Source organism: Myxine glutinosa, chromosome 2 (assembly GCF_964187855.1).
Source record: "Myxine glutinosa chromosome 2, kmMyxGlut1.1, whole genome shotgun sequence".
NCBI lineage: Eukaryota > Metazoa > Chordata > Myxini > Myxiniformes > Myxinidae > Myxine > Myxine glutinosa.
In genome coordinates, this window is record NC_136262.1 from 97741051 (window position 1) to 97757325 (window position 16275).

At 43.9% G+C, this 16275-nt stretch overlaps 1 protein-coding gene across 8 annotated transcripts in view; it reads left to right on the forward strand.

The window, feature by feature from the left end:
- The window catches only part of LOC137421532 (mitogen-activated protein kinase 4), a 41478-nt gene extending 25438 nt beyond the window's left edge, over positions 1 to 16040 (forward strand). For all 8 annotated transcript variants that reach the window (XM_068107679.2, XM_068107684.2, XM_068107685.2 and 5 more), the window contains exons 4-7: positions 2131 to 2275; positions 9063 to 9227; positions 12327 to 12522; positions 13226 to 16040. In XM_068107679.2, coding sequence (XP_067963780.2) covers positions 2131 to 2275; positions 9063 to 9227; positions 12327 to 12522; positions 13226 to 14753 — 2034 coding nt within the window. In that variant the 3' untranslated portion in view covers positions 14754 to 16040. The remainder of the gene's footprint in view (positions 1 to 2130; positions 2276 to 9062; positions 9228 to 12326; positions 12523 to 13225) is intronic.
- Positions 16041 to 16275: the final 235 nt, after the last annotated feature.

The following is a 16275-nucleotide window of genomic DNA, read 5'->3' on the forward strand; positions in this document are numbered from 1 at the left end:
GCAGAATGAAGATTCAATATGGTGACACATATTTATCGATGCAGCAAGTGTACGACTGGGACAGGAAGTTTAAAAGTGGAGCGTCCAGTGTGGCAGATGCTGCTCGCTCGGGCCGGCCTCACACAACCGACACCAGAAATGGTTGCAGGAGGTGAGCGCGTGCTAAGGGAAAAAGTCGCATTACGCTGGATGAAGTGGTCTCCGAATTGAACATTAGCCATGGTTCAGCATACCATGTCATTCAGAACGTGCTGTGGTTCCGCAAGGTGGGTGTCTAGACAACTCACACCCGAACTTGAAAGAACGGCGAGTGGACGCATGTGAAGAACTTCTGCGATGTTACGAAACAGAAGGCAACACTTTCTTACAGCACGAAGTGACTGGGGATGAAAGCTGGGTCCACTACTTTCAGCCAGAAACAGAGGTCAAGCAAAGAGTGGCGCAATTCAACTTCACAGAAGCCCAGAAAATTCCGCACACATCCGTCCGCTGGAAAAGTGATGCTGACGCTCTGCTAGGATAGCTGAGGCCCACTTGTAGAGTATTACATGCCTAGAGGGACCACAGTCACCAGTGCATCACACTGCGACCTCCTTAAAAATCATCTGAAACCAGCAATCGGATCAAAATGTTGGGGACGACTCACTACCAGTGTTTTGCTGCAGCATGGCAATGCTCAGCCCCATACTGCCGAGGATAACAGCTGCAATAATCGAGGATCTGCTTTTTGAGTGTCTTCCTTATCCACCCTACTCGCCAGACCTCGCCCCTTCAGATTACCACATCTTTGGGCCACTTAAAGAGACGCTTGGTGGTACCACTTTCCGTTCCGACAAAGAGGTCCAAGAGGCGGTGCACGAATGGCTACACAAGCAGCCAAAAGATTTTATTTTTTTTTCTTGAGGAATCCTGGCCTTAGTAAAGCGCTGGAAAAAATGCATTGAATGCAATGGAGATTATGTTGAAAAATAACACAGTTACACATTTACATGCAATAAACAAATTGTGAAAAATATTTTAAGGTTACTTGTTGACTGGCCCTCATATCTTGGTAATGAAGGAAAAATGGTCTAATGGTTTTCTGTACTCTACATTAGCATTTCCTGTTGGTTCTTCCTGTAACTCGAGCGTGAAGATTTCTCTGTTAAAGTGAATTATTTTTGTTGTCGCACTCTGTGGTTTTGCGGTGGTTTTAACCAACCTGGCAGCGCTAAGGCTCTGTGGTGGTTCAAACCGTGCTCTGCACTAATCGCTTTGTGTTTTGCACCGGCTCGTCCGATTGTCGACATGTGCAGCATCTGTCGGAAGTCCATCTGGCCGAGAAGTGGTGCGTGGAGCCATTTTGTTTGTAATTTATCGTTCCGTTGTAATTTATTTGAGGCTTGTCCTCCCCTCCCTGCAGCTCCTCTCCCCCAACTCCCAAACCAGCCAGGTCTCCTAAATCTGCTGTTGCTTTGAGCCCAGTGCTGTGCTGACATTTGCACGAAAGGGCTAAATGATCACGCTAGTACACTTCTTGCTCAACGTGTGTGGCGTGTGGCGTGTCATGTGTATTTGCGTGTCCTGTTCCCTGACTTCTCTCTGCATTGTCCATGAGCCAATGAGCCATGTCCTTGCGTCATACTCGACTTTGACTGTGCCAGGCGGCGTTGCCCCCATAATGTTCGTCACATTATGGTCATCACATTCGTCACATTATCATCTCTCTGACATGGACGTGCACACTGCGGCATTTGATTCACAATTCTTGGGCCTGCAGTCTCGTTGCATAATCCAGTCTTCTGAGTTCTGAGCCCTCGTGAAGTTTCATTACTAGCATCTTGTGGTTAATGTGCGTTCTTGATGAAGAACGTCGAGTTTTGTCAGGATCTGAGTGCTTGTATCACTTACTTTATTTGAGTATTAACTCACCTTTATCTTATTGGAATTCCAATGACGTTGGTTGTGCGTGCGTGTGTACGACACGCGAACTTGTAGCACTAATCTTGGCAATTTGATGGTACTTTTCTCTGTTTTTTAAAATTCAGCCCAGTTTGGGTTCATAGTCTTTGCACTCCCGGTTTGTGTGAGTTATCTTGGTAGGAGGCTGGCCCTGCCCCTTGACCTCGCACGCTGTTTCCCTCCTTGTAGGGGTACCTCTCGGAGGGCCTGGTAACCAAGTGGTACCGCTCACCCCGACTGCTCCTGTCTCCAAACAACTACACCAAGGCAATCGACATGTGGGCTGCAGGATGCATCTTTGCTGAGATGTTGATGGGCAAGACCCTATTTGCTGGTGAGCAGTCTCAAGAGCCCTGTTTGGTAGTGTGTTGGTGTGTGTGTGTGTGTGTGTGTGTGTGTGTGTGTGTGTGTGTGTGTGTGTAAGTGTGTGTGTAAGTGTGTGTGTAAGTGTGTGTAAGATTTTTATGTTTGCTGTTTTTTTTGTTGTTTTTTTCTCCCCAAGTTATAGGTCCAAACATGGTCATTTCAAATCCCCTTCTGGTGTTGCACCCCACTCTTTCTGGTTCATTGTTGAAGAGCATTTCCACATATTGGTGTGCACATCTTGTGCAGCGTACTCCATCAGACTTGTTGTATGGTGTGATCACAGTTTGCCTTTGTGCGATTCATCATCAAATTTGATCTCTTGCATGAGCTTGTTTGTCTTATTGAAGCAGAACGATTGGCTCGTCATTGATTCTTTGCTGATTGTTGTTCGGTAAATTGCTTTGTGATTGCATGCATATTCTTATGAAAATCCTCTTGATACGAATTTTGTAGCATATTAGTGGAAATAATCGAGATGTGGCAAATTTGAGTAACGATTTCGAAAATCTCCTATGAAGAGGACTTTGTTGGAATGTTACCTCTGAATTCCTAATTATCTTGTCACTACTTAATGTTCAGTGACCTCTTTATCAGCAGAAGGAATCTGCTCGATCGAGGGCTAAGGTCATTGCTGTCAAAGGTCCATTGTGGAGGGTGCAGGGTTTGTTGACTGATTGCCAGAAGAGATGCGTCACAAGGGACAATGACGTGGGAATGGCCTGTTTGTTTAGTAGTGCGAGGCATTCGATCCATCAATTCTTCAAATGTAAACCTAGATGTTGGACGAGGCGCTGCAGCGGTTGTTTTGGGTCGCTGTGTGGTTTAGCCCACGTGGAAATAACACCCTTGAGCTTTGTCCTGTGGGCTCACCTTGAAATGTCTGTTATTCCATCTGGAAATGGTGGCAACCTTCAAGCTGACGTGTCCTGAGGGTGCATGGATGGTTGGCCCTTAACGATTGCATGCCATGGTAAACTGACTTTTGGCATATTCCGTCCCGAGCCTCACCTGGATTGCGCAATGCCGACCTGCAACCCTTCCGGTAATTACAGTTGCTCGGCTTCTCTTTTCTTTGTTTATGCTCAAAGAAGATAAGAGCATGTCCAACAGTAACGATTTCTGTAAATCATTAGCGCACCCGAGAACCACCACAAACTACCACAATGAAACGTTTTCCCACAACGTTTGAAAGTTCAATCAACAACATTTGATTGCTGCTTTTTTTTTTTTGCTTTTTTTTTGTATACAGGATCGAAGCTCGTGAAAGAGCTAACATTTAGCACACAAAAAATCAAACAGACACACAAAACATATAAGGGGAGCGGTAGACAAGATGGGGAGAGAAGGGGAAGCACAAACACAACATTTGAGAGCAGGGACATCGGGAGATCTGTGGGAGGGAGAGGGCTTGGGGGGAGGAGGCGGTGTGGGAAGGGGTGGGGGGTGGGGGGTGGGAGAAGTATAAAACACAAGGATACTGCAAGGACTTCCAGGAAAGAAGTCGGTATTTCAAAAAAAAAGTGGAATTGGGGTGAAATTGGTGGGGGTAGAAAAGATCAAGGTTTTGGATGGGGGAAGATAAGAGATGGTGGTGAACAGCTGTTTTAAAGACCTGGAGGGAGGAGTGGGATTGAAGGGAGTGGGGGAGTTTGTTCCAGAGGAATGAAGGAGTGAAGGTGAGCAGAGAGTCTTGATTTTGGCAGTTTAACCATACGAGGGTTGCAGGCAGATCTTGTGCGACCTGTAGGAATATTTGGGGAACAGAGCTCAGAAAGAGCTGGGGGAGCAAGGCCGGAGAGGAGCAGGGACATCGGGAGATCTGTGCGAGGGAGAGGGCTTGGGGGGGGAGGAGGCATGGGAAGGGGTGGGGAGTGTGGCTGCGGTTATTTGTTATTTTGTGGTTATTTGTGGCTGCAATCAACATTGCTGCACTGCGGTTATTGAGTGTTCTTTTTAATGTAGGACATTGATGGTTTGAAAGATTTTGAAGGTTCACCTCGCATCTGGGGCCAAATTGCATGGTGTGCGTGACTGACACTATTATGACGGCTTTAATTGGTAGTAATGGACACCTGCGAAGAGAGTTTTGCAGTGCAAAACTGCAAAGATGCTTGTTTGTACGAATTATTGTTTACGTTTGTTGTACTTCCTGACACGAATTTCATGACGTGTAACCTTGTTTTGGTTTTTTTTTCGTTGTAGAAAAGGAGCTTTTTAGGTTTCAGTTAAAGGTAATTCAGAGATTTCTGTTTGACGCACTTGATTATCGTTCCTTTTTTATTTGTTGGGAAAGGGAAAGGGAAAGCAAAAATTGGGAATATTTGGAAAGGCTTGACAGAGAAGGTAAAGTTGTATTGTCTGTATAGCGCAGACAGTGTAGTCATAAGACCGAGCTATTGAGGTTGTTGAACTTAGGGTGGTGGAAATGCTTTAACTGTTAAGGAATGACATGATTTGCACATCCTTCCTTTTTCTTATTACACATGCATACATACTAGCAAATACCACCCATCACTTTACTGATGGGAATACTGAGGGGAGGGGTAAGGTGGGGTGAGGAGAGGAGAGAGAGAGAGGGGGCTGTGGGGGGAGGGAGAAAGGACGGTTGGGGGAGAGTGATACCCCACCACATGCCAATGTACCCTCTGGCAGGGAGGAGGTGTGAAGAGGGGAATGGGAGGGTGGGAGGGTGGGAAGGGTTGGGGGTGGGGGAGAAAGAAGGGGTGGGGGGGGGGGGTTGGGGAGGGCGACACCTCACCACATGTCAAGATACACTCAGGCAGGGAGGATGGGGAGAGAGGAGGGAGGAAGAAAGGAGGGGTGGAGGAGAGCGACACCTCACCACATGTCAATATACACTCGGGCAGCGAGTGGAGAGGAAGAGCGGGGTAGTGCGACCCCTCAAAAACTGATTGGAAATTTTGCAGAGTAGATGAATTAAAATATTTTTTACAATCTTACTATAATTCACCAAATGTCCGACTGTCTGTTCGAAGGTACCGTAAAAACTGCTGAACCGATTGCAAAGATATTTTGGGTGGGTAATCCCGGGACCCCTGGGAGTAAAATAGGCTATTTAGTTTTCCCAATTTCAGCTTTGGTCTCCAGCATTCTCAGGTTTGGACTCCTGCATAACATTCGCGTTCGCATAACGTTCATTGTGACGATGTTCTCATTGTGACGATGTTGTGACGATGTATGTGTTCACGGTAGTGTTTGACGTGACGGTGTGAACGTAATTTCGTAATGTTTTTCACTTCGTAAGGCCAAGTAAAAAAAAAAAAAAATGTTTCTCGTCCCCGCCCGCTTCCTTTTTGGTCGCCGCCTACTTTTATTTACTATTTAATACTATTTTTTTTTAATATATACTTGTTTAAAAAAAAATCGTTTTGCAAAGAAACTCGGTCTAAAACTTGCCGTTTCCGGGCGTTTGATGATCGTATCTTGTGCATTGATGATCTGAACTATTATGGATCCCGCCCTCTAACGGAACTTCCTGGTTAATACATGCTAGGCTTAACGCAGACACTTTGTGCTAAAGACAGTCAATTCTCGCAGCGGTTGTGCACTGGGCAAGTGCAATTTACGTGTAAAAATCTTGCATTTCATACTTTTAATGGTACAAATTTGAGTAGGGAATATGACGATATTCGTGTGTGTAAGCATACGTTCGTATGTTAAAACATATATTTATTTGCTAATTTGGAAATGAAATTGCAGGCCTTTCGGTAACAATCAACACTGGCATGTTTCACATTACATTGGACAAACTATAGAATCTTTAAGTCAGCCACAGTGGTCATTCAATTCATGGCAGCCATCTTGGAAAAAAATATCGAAAACAATGAAAATAGTAAATAGTAAGGGCCTCCCTCCTCCTTTTTTCAAAAAAGTCCGGACGAGAAACTTTTTTTACTTTTTTTTTTACTTGGCCTAATCCTTTAATGAACGTTTAATGCCCTTCGATGTCCGGGGCCGCACGCGCGCTACACTGGACGGGCCAGCGTGTACCTTGCCCTTCGCCGTTCGGCTCGGGTAAACCGCTGAGCCCCATCCGTGATGTGGACTGGGGCTTGATACAGTGTCCCACGAACGAGGAATTCCCAGTAAGCGCGAGTCATCAGCTCGCGTTGATTAAGTCCCTGCCCTTTGTACACACTGCCCGTCGCTACTACCGATCGGATGGTTTGATGAGATCCACGGATCAGCCCCTGCACGGGCCGTTCTCGGCTCGTGCCGGTGCACCGAAAAGATGAGCGAACTTGACTGTCTAGACTAGAGGAAGTAAAAGTCGTAACAAGGTTTCCGTCGGTGAACCTGCGGAAGGATCATTTATCGGGACAACATGAGAGCGAGCGAGACGCGAGACGTACGTGATCGTCCATGTACTGTTTAGCCATGTACTGTTTAGATTTTGATGATTTGCGTGTGATATGATTCAATGGATGTTTATGTTTATATGAATCGTTTAAAATAAAAAAAGCCTTCAATTTCTGATATTTTACCTTTTCATTTGGGCTTCCCAATTGAAGCCCCGCCCGTAGAGCGGGTACTGTTGCTAGTATTTTCCAGTTCTCTCTTTAATCCATAGATTACTTGTCCCATTGCTTTACTCAGTTTAGTCCTTCCATTATATTAATCGTTCTTTTAATTCGACCTTTAATTGTCCCCCGTCGCACCGCGGAGCGAAAGGGGGACTATGGTTTTCCCCTCCGTCCGTCCGTCCGGGTGTGCATGCCTGCGGGCGTGCGTGCATGCGTAAGCGAAGGACCGCATTCGAATTTGGTGTGTGGGTGCAACCCACGTCAAAATCCAAGATGGCCACCACCATGTGTCTGATGCCATGTATGTCTGAACCTTGTGAGCGGAATATCTTGAAAAAATAAGCGAAGTACCAACTTCTAATCTGGTTTGTGGGTGTATCTACGCATAAGGAAGAACCCTATTGAAAATTGGGTCGCCACGTCAAAATCCAAGATGGCCGCCGCCATGTATGTCTGAACCTTGTGAGCGGAATATCTTGAAAAATAAGCGAAGTACCAACTTATAATCTGGTGTGTGGGTGTATCTCGGCATAAGGAAGAACGCTATTGAAAATTGGGTCCCACGTCAAAATCCAAGATAGCCGCCTCCATGTATGTCTGAACCTTGTGAGCAAAATATCATATCATAGCATGTTTTCTGCATCTTCCACTTTGTCAACTCACATCACTTCCCCGACGGGGGACCTAGGCGTAACGCTTGTTTAATATATTTAGCCTTCCTAACGCCAGAGATTTCCCCACGAGGAAGCCAGCCGCACCTTTGCGGTAATCCTGCTGGTTAATCACCCTCATTGCATTCGGTGGTTACACTTTTGGCACATTCCTTAATATTTTCTTCATTCAATATCATTTTTGAACAGTAGAAAAACTTAAGTTTAATACTTTGGCAATTTCACATTTTCTTGTGTAAAATTGGAGAAGGACGGATCACAGCCTTGCCTGCTTAAAGCAAATATGTAAATATGCTTAGTTAGGTCTATAAGAATCTTTTTTTTTTTTTTTTTTTTTTCAGACTTCACTGAAGATTTTGAAACTTAATCAGTCCACATTCTCTGATCGTCAAATCCAAAAACAGATTTTGATTATATACTTTAATTAGTCTGAGTTCATCATGATTCCAAGACGAGGCATTTTTGAGCTGAAACAAAATGGTGGCTTATGACCCCCTGCGAGGGGAAAATGGGTTGACAAAGGGCAAGCCTTTTTTTAAATATATACTGTATATGTTTTTTTCATGAACCTTTAATTATCTTCAAAAGGGTGTTTAAATTTACCCAAATACCGTTTTCATTAATTTACCCCTGTGGTAAATTTACCCCGGATTTACCCCGGTAAATGTCAAATTTACCCCGGAGTTCCCCTCGTATGTATGCAAAATTTCGGGCCGCTATGTTGATGGTTTTGAAGTTATGGAGGAAGTAGCGTAGTGAGCACACACACACACACACACACACACACACACACACACACACACACACACACACACACACACTCACTCCAAACCTTTGGGAAAATTTTAATTTTCAATCAGATTAAAAAAAAATATTCAACCAGGGTGGTGTATAGGGAACAGACTGCTGCCTCAATTGCTCCTGAAAATATTTTTTGAGCTCTTTCCAGTGCAAGAACACTTCCTTTTTCTCTTCTTCTTTTTAATTGTGGTATTTTTACCATGGTCTTCTGCTAGTATTTTATATTTTCAAAAGCGAAAGTTCTGAAATGGTTTTCCACTAATGACTGTCATGGTAAACGTGTGATCTTGTGGATTGACTTATTTGGGGTTATTTACTGTATGATTAACATTTCCACTGTTGAAACTGATATGGTGATTAGATTTATTGGGTTACTTGGTTGGCAGGGGATGTGGGGTGTTGAAATGACGGCTTGTGAACATTTGACACCGGCTTGAGTCATAACCCATGGGCAGGCCATATGATCCCAATATGGCCATGCTGTCATTGCGTCTCAGCAGGCCGAGGACATGTTCATCATTGGATGACCTATGGTTGTGGGTTTGACTTGCCCGACAAGACTTCTTGGTTCAAAATATTATTTCTGCTGACAAAATATTATTTCTGCTGATGATAACCTAGGTGTTTTAGGATAACCACCTCGTGCTCAGAGTAAGTGTAGTTCATGTTAAGCTAAGTGATTTCAGTGGATTTGTGAGATTTTGGTGGATTAAGATTATCGTTACCTACCTCTTTTCAGGAACTCATGAGCTTGAGCAGATGCAGCTGATCCTTCGCACCATCCCCGTGCCCCACCCTGAGGACCGCCAGGAACTCCTCAACGTCATACCTGATTATGTACGGCCCGAGTCTGAAGGGCTGTCGCACCCCCTTTCCGTGCTCATGTCCAATGCCAGCAAAGAAGGTATTGGATCAGTATGCCTTCGTTCCCAACATTCATCTTCCTCTGTTCAGCATACATGATACTTTCACAATGTGGCAAAAGGAAATAAACATTTTATTGGTTTATTTGTTACCTTTGAGCTCGAACACTTTCCTTTGAGCTTGTCAGATCTCCTGAAGCTAAGCAGAGTTGAGCCCGGTTGGTGCTCAAATGGGAGACATCCACAGAAGGCCAAGTGTTATCAGCTTGGGGGAGCAGGAGAGCGCAGTTGTTAGTTGGGAGCAAGAATGGCTTATTACATAGAAGACAAGTAAATTGGTGGATGAAGCTAGAGGTTTTGGATATGGTGTGGCCATGATGGGCCAAATGGTCTTTGTTTTTCCTTGTAGAAAAAAAAAAAAAAGCATCTGGAAACAACATTGTAACTGAGATCCCAAATGTGTACTGTATTTGCAAATCCTGGGTAAATGAGAAGGTGAACTATTTTGGAGTGCCAGAACTGAGCCCGTGTGCATTTTGGGAGATCCGTAACTGGACATTGAGCAAAAAGGAGATGAGGTAGAATTAAACATTCAATAAACGCATTAACAGGAGACCACAGCTTGTGATTGTATGTCAATGGCTGTTGACAGTTGAGCAATTTAGCCCATATATATATGGAGCTTCCATTGTTGGAATCTGTGTCCAAGGAGCCTGTTCACCTCTCATGTTGGTTCAGAGCGTCACTACGGGTGACGCACAATCATGATGTGATTTTTTTTTTTCTGCATCAGTGTAACAATTTGCATACCCCTATACTGGTTGCTTTGTGTGTCCTGCTGCACATCCTGGATGATGATCTGCAATTGTTGTACACCGCTCCTTTCCTATGCCATCTCCAGGCATTGCAAATCGTCATTGCTGGGCACCGAAGGGGGCTCGGCAGTGACGCACGCTGAAAGAGAGTACTCAGTTTTCACTCTGGTTGTTTGTTTGTTTTCTTGTTTTCTTGTTTGTTTTCTTGTTTGTTTGTCCGGGCGATATTTCAGCCATCCTTTGAGCTAGGAAGCTGAAATTTCGGCACAATAGTGAGCAAGTCCTTTGTCAAAAACGGTATTTTTTTTTTTTGATTAATCAATAAATTGAGGAGTTATTTAATTATTAGCGATTAATTAAGTACTTATTTAATTAATCAAATTTCCTTTCTCTTCTGACCATTAACTCAGGCACCTTTTGAGTTAGGAAGCTGATATTTGGACATGCCAATGACCAGGTGATTTGGCTGCAAAGGATATTTTTTATTTATTAATTAATCAATTAATCGATTAATTATTTAATTATTCGATTAATGACCAAAAAATTTTTTTTTTTTAAGTTGCAGATTCTGATGAAATAGTGGTAGTTTATGTGTTCTCTGACCAAATTGATTTATAATTTAATTTTTTTATGATTATTATTTATTTATTTTCATTATTAATCATTTATTCATTTTCTTTCTCATTTGGCCAATATCTCAGGCACCTTTTGAGCTGGGAAGCTAATATTTGGACATGAGTGACCAAGTGATGTGGCTATCAAGGATATTTTTGATTTATTGATTAATCATTTCATCTATTAATTATTTATTGATTAATCGATTAATTATTTATTGAGTAATCAATTAATTATTTAATTTTTTTATAAATGACTTATTTAATTAAATTTCTAAAAGATACATCTTCGGATGAAGCACTAGTGGTTTAGTTATGCGATTAGCCAATTGATTATGAAAATATTTTGTGATAATCTTTTATTGATTTTAATTATACAATTAATCAATCAATTAGTGTACACCTCTCCCTCCCAATGCAGCCTCAATGAGCTGCACTGCGGTATTGCCGGGCGCCAGAGGCGCCCCGGCAATGCCGCGCTGCAGCATATTTAATTATTTGGCATGGGGCGGTGTACTTTGAATGTATGTGTACTTGTTTTCTCTACGAGTAATATCCGCTCCCAGCTGGAGCAAAATATGATGTAAATTATTTTGTACCCCTGACCTGACCCTGGGTACATTGAGCAATTATGCAAAATTTGGTGGAGATTGGGCTAGCCATTTTTCTTTTTATTTATTTATTATTATCCTTTTTTTGTATACAGAGTCAATACTCATGGAAGAGCTAGAACGTAGAAAGGGTCAGGACGCAACAGTCGAGAGAGCAGGGGTAAATGCCAACAGCAGGGCCGAGGGACAAAATAGACAGCTGCACCCCATGATGTCCATTTCTAACGATGAGAGGTGTGGGAGAATTCAAGGGGGGTGGACAAGATGGATATAGAAGGAAACTCTCAGGAAGGGAAAAAAAAATTGGGGTGGAGAGGTGGATTATCAGGGGTAGAAAAGATGGTTTTGGATTTGGGATGAATATCTGCACCTACCTCCTCCTTTGAGGAAAACTCGTTATTTGCATCGGGAATGTCTCCAGAGATTTGTCGTTGGAAAAAAATCTCTTGGGCGTGCTTGTTATCGCATCCTAAGGTTTTAATTTTTACGGAGTTTGTTTAAAACAGTGATACGTTGGGGCTGGGGTCGGCTCGGCTTGTGTACTACATTTCCGTTGAAAATATGGTTCAATTTTGCTCACGTTCAAAGTTGCATAAATCACAGATTTAGGCAATTCGCACACAGGTCGTGTTGCTGTCTTATTTATGTATTAGGATTTTTGGGACCTTTTGTGCACTCGCAGGAAGAATTTTACGCATTCCTGTGGCAAACATTACAAAATAATATGCAAGAAGCGAAGCGATCGTCAGGAGATAAGATGTCTGCCGACCATACCGCATTCTTCCACCTCCTATTTAGTTCTGAAAAGGCATTGTGATTTACTTTGAATTTTGTCTTCCCTCACACCCATCTTTGTGGGCCGTAGTTATGTAGTTGGCTGCATGACAGCTGAACACATCTTTGGAATGCGACTTATCTCGGCAGCTGTCGACACACGCCAAAAGAAAACTGCAGCTGTGCCTTAGCGTGCCGCTTTTAAAGGCGCGTAATTTTTATTTGAGTGGGAATGCGGCTTTGGCTTCATTGTGTGCTACTTTGTTTGAGCTGGTCAACCTGTGAGAGTCTGTTACCATGATGTTGGTCTTTGTTCGTCCACACAGCTGTGGAATTCCTGGAAAAGATATTGACCTTCAATCCAATGGATCGACTGACGGCCGAAGAAGCATTGGCACATCCATACATGAGGCTGTATGCCTTTCCCCAGGACGAACCGGTCGCTTCCCGTCCCTTCCACATTGAGGATGAAGTGGATGACGTTCTCTCCGAGGATGCAGGCCAGCTGCTGTCTTGGGAAAGGTGAGAGCAGTTCGGGAAGATGGTTAGATTTACTTCTGCCACCTAAGGTGCGGTGCGTGGAGGCTGTTTTCACACTTGTCTGTCTGTCTATGTCTGTCTATGTTTGTCTGTGAACATGTCTCAAAAAGTTGTGGACAGATTCACATGAAGTTTGGTTGGACGGGTTGGGTTTGTGACAAAGAAAAATTGATTTGATTTTGGTGAAGATCTGTATCCGAGGATTTTAAAAGTAATTCTTCACCATTGAGAGCTGGGGCCAAAAGCGACACATTAAAAAAAAAAAAAAAAAAATAGTGGACAAATTGTGATGAAGTATGGTGGATAAGTTGGTTAGATGACAAGTACTAATTGATTCGATTTTGGTTCAGGTCCGGATCCAGATCCTGCCCATCAGTGGGACACAAAATGTAAACCGTTTAGCCTGGCAGAGGTATGTGCTCTACCGAGTGCCGTTCTAGTTGTATCTGCCAAAGGGTGGTAGAGCGGAAGTGTTGGTGGTGAAATCAAAAGGATTTGAATGTTTCTGCTGTGGACTCGGTGCAAGGGAATAGGGACTTGGAACTGGATTTTAGTGACGAGGAGCGAGTATGAAACGACGATTTTATGAATTGAATTGGCCGACTCTTCAATGTTTATTTTGGGAGGGTGAGAGGTGTTTGATGTGAGGTGGCAAAGTGGTAATGTACATTGTTTTGGGTTGCAGGTTCCCAGACAGCTCTGAGGCGGAGTGGTACTTGAACAGCCATGGTGATGTGGAGGCTGTTCAGAGAGACCCGCGTGCAGCGGCAGGCAGCTGGTCAGATGAGGACGGCGTATTACTGGATCCTGGTAAATTTATTGAGGGTGAACCGCACCGTTTCATCAGTAAACCCCTGAGCCCTCCATTTGAGGTCTCGCACACCGTTTCCTCATCGTCTTCGTCATCTCTCGAGCGGTGCTGTCCCTGTGACAACTCGTTGCGTGCACGTTCTTGTTATAAAGTTGGCTCACCGTCATTCCTGCGCAATGCTGCGGCGCAGCTTAATGCCGAGGCCCGCTATTACTATGAGCCAAAACTTATCCTTGACTTGTCCAACTGGAAAGAGTGTAGTGAGGAATGTAGAGGTGAGAATCAGCCAGGTGAGCAGGCCAAACTGAGACCAGAAGCTAAACCGACGCCAGTGCGTAAGAATTTTGACATCGATGCTTTTCTTGTAGACACAATCAAGATGACGAGTGAGCAGAACCTCCTGGAGGGTCCTCAGGTGGAATCAGAGTCTGGTACCCTGTGGCATGGTGCGAGCCTGGATGAGGCAAATTTATTGGGGGGGTTGAAAGCAGAAAGATGGAAGGATATTTCTCGTGAAGAAGGTGTTTCGGCCTTTCATACTGTGACTTCCGGTTTACAGTCAAACCAGGAGCGAGATTGTCGACTTTGTCAGAAGAGCACTGTTTCTAATGAAGACTGCATGTCCGGAGCAGTGATTCCCTCTCCTAACCCAAATATGCAATTGTGTAAGAGTGACGTAATTGCGGAGGTGTCCATGCAAATTCAAAACTTGATGAGCCAAACTGCGGTTGAATTTCCCAATCCAGATACAAACGACGTGGAAAATGAAGCCATTACAACTGTGGCTGACGATGAGTTTCTTGCAGGATTCTCCAGCTATGAGGCAGATCCGGTAAAGGATGATCGATTTGGAAAGTGGAGCGAAGAATCTACATGTCTGGAGACTTTCATTGGCAAAATCCCTCATTCGTTTCTATTTTCCGAAGAAGGTGACCAGCTGAGCCCCGTAGGGTATGCCTCGAGTTGGACTTCGGACTGCCAACGGTGGGATTTCTCTAATCAACCTGATACACTTGAGTTTTTATCGAGCGAGAATGTCGCAGACCGTGAGGCATCTCGTGCACAGGGTGTTTTGACCGTGCAGGATTCGTCTCCCTTGATGGCCACAGCCGTTTGGCAAGATGTGCGCGTGGAGGAGTTGCCCATTAAGCGTCTGTTAGAGGAGGCGATCGATGTTGTCATACCGGCAGAGCCCGACGGTGCCAGTTCGATGAATGCCTTGATGAGTGTCCCGGCCATCGTGGTGGCCGCGGGTCAGGAAGCGCGGCAGATAGTTCCGTTGAAGTGTCAAACGCAGGCCCAGGCGGACGGCCTCGCCCCGCTCAATGGTGGGTCCTTGCAGGAAGCCAGCCTACCTCACGTGAAAAATAGCAAAGCAGCGAATACAGTCAGTTGTTACTAATTCTCCTGGAGCTGAACCTTGCCAACATGTCACCAGCAGATTTTGATTTCTCCCCTCATTTTATCTGTCCCCCACCCCCATCCCTGCCCCTCTTTTGTTTTTATTTCTTTTCCTCCCCATGCCTGTGTTTTTAGCTGTCAGCCTGGAAGTGTGAAAGGTAATACAACTTTGTCCAGCTGTTGTAATGGCAAACATTTTTTTCTTTATATTTTTTTAACGATATTTTGGTAGCTGTGGGGAGTTTTTCCCACAAGTGATATTCCTCCCTCCTCTCCTCCCCATCTCTTTTAAAATGTACCCCATCTCTTTAAATGTAAGATTCAGGTCAGTTTTAAAAGGAAAGTTGTTTCCCATTTTTTATTCAAAGCTGCCATGCTTCCCTGTTCATTTGAGTGCAGCTTTGATATGAAGCATCATTTTTGAATTTATTTTTACTTATTTTTTCCAAGTTGGTTAATTTGGCTCCTTATGTCCTTCTTCTTCTTCTTCTTTTTCTTCTTACATCCACATCTCGATACCAGAAAAGTGTTGCTATACTGCTTAATGGCACTGACATAAACCTGAGAGCGAGCTGGTAACGTCACCTGAGGAATCTACCTCCTGATTGCACGGCCCGCAGTCATGGCAACATCAACGTTGGCATTTCGTGTCGATAGCCCTCTGCAATAAGCATAGCGACACTATTAGCCTACCGAATTGCAGCTCTAATCTCGGGGTCAGGAAGGACAAATGGAATTTAAATCATGATTTGCTCCTCGTATTTATTTTTTAGTCTAGATTTTTATTTATAAAAATTGATGGGATAATTTATTTGGAAGACGTGCTTGAAAACTGTGGCGCACGGGGGAGAGGTCCTAAGCTTTTGCCGAAATTGCAACCTTTTCACTCGGAAGGAGATGCGAGCCACCATTTTGATTCCGACCTGCCTTTTCGGAGTCCGTGCTGCCACGTGGGACGCTGCGTGCCCGCAAAGTGTTACAAACGCATGCCGTTCACTTCTTGTTTGTACATACATCGTGGATTAGTTTGTCACATTATTCCGTTCTGCCCCCCTCCCTGACCCCCCACTTTTTTCTTTTATTTTTTTTTGGTTTTGTGTATTAGGTTGGACAGATATTTTTCACAAATTTTCATAGGAGAATTTTTTGTTACCTCCAGGTTGCCATCTAATGAATCAAATTCCCCTTTGCAATAAACAGGCATGTCCTTGTTTAACTGCTTTAATGAACGTTTGGCTTATCAAAGTATGTGTATGATGTTATTTCAAATAAAAGAATTTAAAATGGATTTTCTGTTGTTTTCTTTATTTGTTTATTTTTTCATGTGTCTGTGTGCATGTCTGTGGTCCTCAAATAATTCAACAAGGATCAAGTGGTCAATTTCTTTATGCCTCCGAATGTTTTTAGGTTGGCTGTCCGGCTTTCCGTCTGTCCGCCCGTCAGTGATAGGTTTTCGTTACCGCGATAACTTGAGAAGGACCAGTCTATCCCTGCGACGTTTGTGGTAGACACTGTGGGTTCCG